Source organism: Dreissena polymorpha, chromosome 2 (assembly GCF_020536995.1).
Source record: "Dreissena polymorpha isolate Duluth1 chromosome 2, UMN_Dpol_1.0, whole genome shotgun sequence".
In the NCBI taxonomy this organism is placed as follows: Eukaryota; Metazoa; Mollusca; class Bivalvia; order Myida; family Dreissenidae; genus Dreissena; species Dreissena polymorpha.
Window position 1 is genome coordinate 83,928,532 of NC_068356.1, and position 2,226 is coordinate 83,930,757.

General features: G+C 41.3%; 1 protein-coding gene across 1 annotated transcript; it reads right to left on the reverse strand.

Moving 5' to 3' along the window:
- Window positions 1-217: 217 nt before the first annotated feature.
- LOC127869872 (uncharacterized) lies at window positions 218-1,308 on the reverse strand. The gene is made up of 5 exons (XM_052412527.1): window positions 1,212-1,308; window positions 1,000-1,095; window positions 779-880; window positions 556-666; window positions 218-447 (listed from the first exon to the last, which is right to left on the reverse strand). Exons 1-5 carry the CDS (start codon window positions 1,306-1,308, stop codon window positions 218-220), a joined length of 636 nt encoding a protein of 211 aa, XP_052268487.1.
- Window positions 1,309-2,226: the final 918 nt, after the last annotated feature.

The window sequence follows — 2,226 nt, forward strand, 5'->3', positions numbered from 1 at the left end:
TGGTCGACGCCGAGGGCTGGGCTTTTGGAGGCTGGTTTGCTAAAGTGTCCTGTGTAAGGGGTATGTTTCTAAGTGGCTGGCCTTTCCTGGGATTGACCTCCATGTGCAGGAAGGCGCAGTTCCTCTGGATGAACAGTTCTCTGTCCGTCAAGTTCGCTGCAGCCTGGCCAGACTTCTTGCAGATAAGCTTAGCGTAGAGGTCCCGGACTGACTTCCATCATGTCCTGAGAACTTCAGCTCCCTCCTCAATGTTCAGCTTTCTTGCCTTCCTTGTCCAAAGTTCCGTCCTCTTCTTTGTATCCTTGTAGTCGGTGGCCCCCTTCCTCCACAAAAGTTCGTGCTCCCGGACCCACTCGATGAGTTGCTCCTGAGTGTCATTTTCGAGAAGGAGGACCTTGCGGCGAGACTTTTTCTGCGGCTGAAGCTGTTCATCTTTCCGTTCAGAGTCTGAAAAATATAACAGTTGAATAGAAATAATAAATGTATAAATGAAACATATATTATTTAGATTTATTTGTATTGATTTTTCATTGTATATTATCACATTATCGTTACCTTCAGCACCAGCAGTAGCACGGCCCTCCTCAGGTTGGTCATCACCGGGTGGTATTTCCTCATTGTTAGGCTGGTACTTTGTCAGGGCCTTCTCGGGCTCGTCATCAGAGTCTGCAAAAAATAACAAATGAATAATAAATAAGCAAGGTCAATGTAATTGAAAGATTATTATTATCATCATTATCATTAACACTACATTTCATACATTTTCAATGGTGATTACCTTCATCAGCAGCTGCCCCTACCTGGGTTGTGGTAGCAGTGGCTGTGGCTGTGTTAGCAGTGGGTGTGCTAACAGTGGATTCTGATGTGGCATTACTGATCTCTGCAAAATATAACAAATGGATATAACATGAACAATGTCAACGTGATTGAAAGATTATGGTTATTATTATTATTATTATTATTATCATCACTAAATTTAATATTTCTATTGGCGATTACCTTCATCAATAGCTGTCCCTGCCTGGGCTGTTGCAGCAGTGGCTGTGTTAACAGTGGCTGTGCTAGCAGTGGATTCTGGTGTGGCATTACTGGTCTCTGCAAAATATAACAAATGAATTATGAATTTAAAATGTTGAAGTAAAATAAATAACAGCATTTTTTCACAGTTCTTGAATATTTCTTGACACAACTAGTGGGCTACCTATATTTACCTGACTCCATTGGTTCAGCTGCCTGCTCAGTAATGATCTTCTTGGAGGCTGCTGCGTCTCCATCTCCAGCCTTCCACTTCTTTTGTCTACGTGGCATGATGAACTTCAACTATCGACTTCTATCAAAAATTATCAGAACGTCTATCAAAGCGATCCGTTCAGTTCCATAGTCAGAAGCGGTTTGCCGCTATACCAACTTTAAACTTCCGTCGAGCCGACGCGCGCATGCGCAGAACGCCGCTCTATCAACGCTCGCGTCACCGCTAAACCAACGCTCGCTACCGCTCGCTACCGTTAAACCAACGCTAAACCAACGGTGGCTTCAGCGGTGCACCGCTTTGGCAACGCCCGTGTTTTCGATTTTTTTCCCCATTTTGTGCGCGGTGAAGAGCGTTGCCGAAATTCGGCCCCTCTTCATACCGTTTTAGGCGTGAACATACTCATCAATGTGGTAAAGTGTTAAAGGAACTTAACTAATTTATTTATTATTCCGTCTGTAAAAATGCTTGTGGGCATGTATGCAATTATTTATTCATGAATCGGTCCGTCCGTCCATACGCGACCAAAGGTTTGCACAATCACACTGGTACTGGTTGTTTTCGATTATTTGTCCGTCCATCTATTCGTTGATCCATCAGTGACCGAACGTTTGCATAGTTCAACGAAATTGTAAACCTAAGACCATTACAGGAGTGTTTTTGAAACAGATACTTAACTTATAAATTGAATTTTTCCTTTCTTCTCGTTAGGCGCGGTAGCGCAATTGGTTTGCGCTTATATTTAAAATGTCATGTTCGTTCATTTTTTTACGTGAGTTCAAACCACAGCGAGGTTATATACTTAAATTATGAAAACTCAAGTTATTTAAAATGAAATGTAGTAACACAACAATAGGTATTTATATAGAATACAATCTTATTATGAAAACATGTTTTATCACAATCAAAATGTGTTAATGACATTACTTTATTGTAACCTTAATTATTGACTTGTCCGTCTGTATGTAAGTATGCTT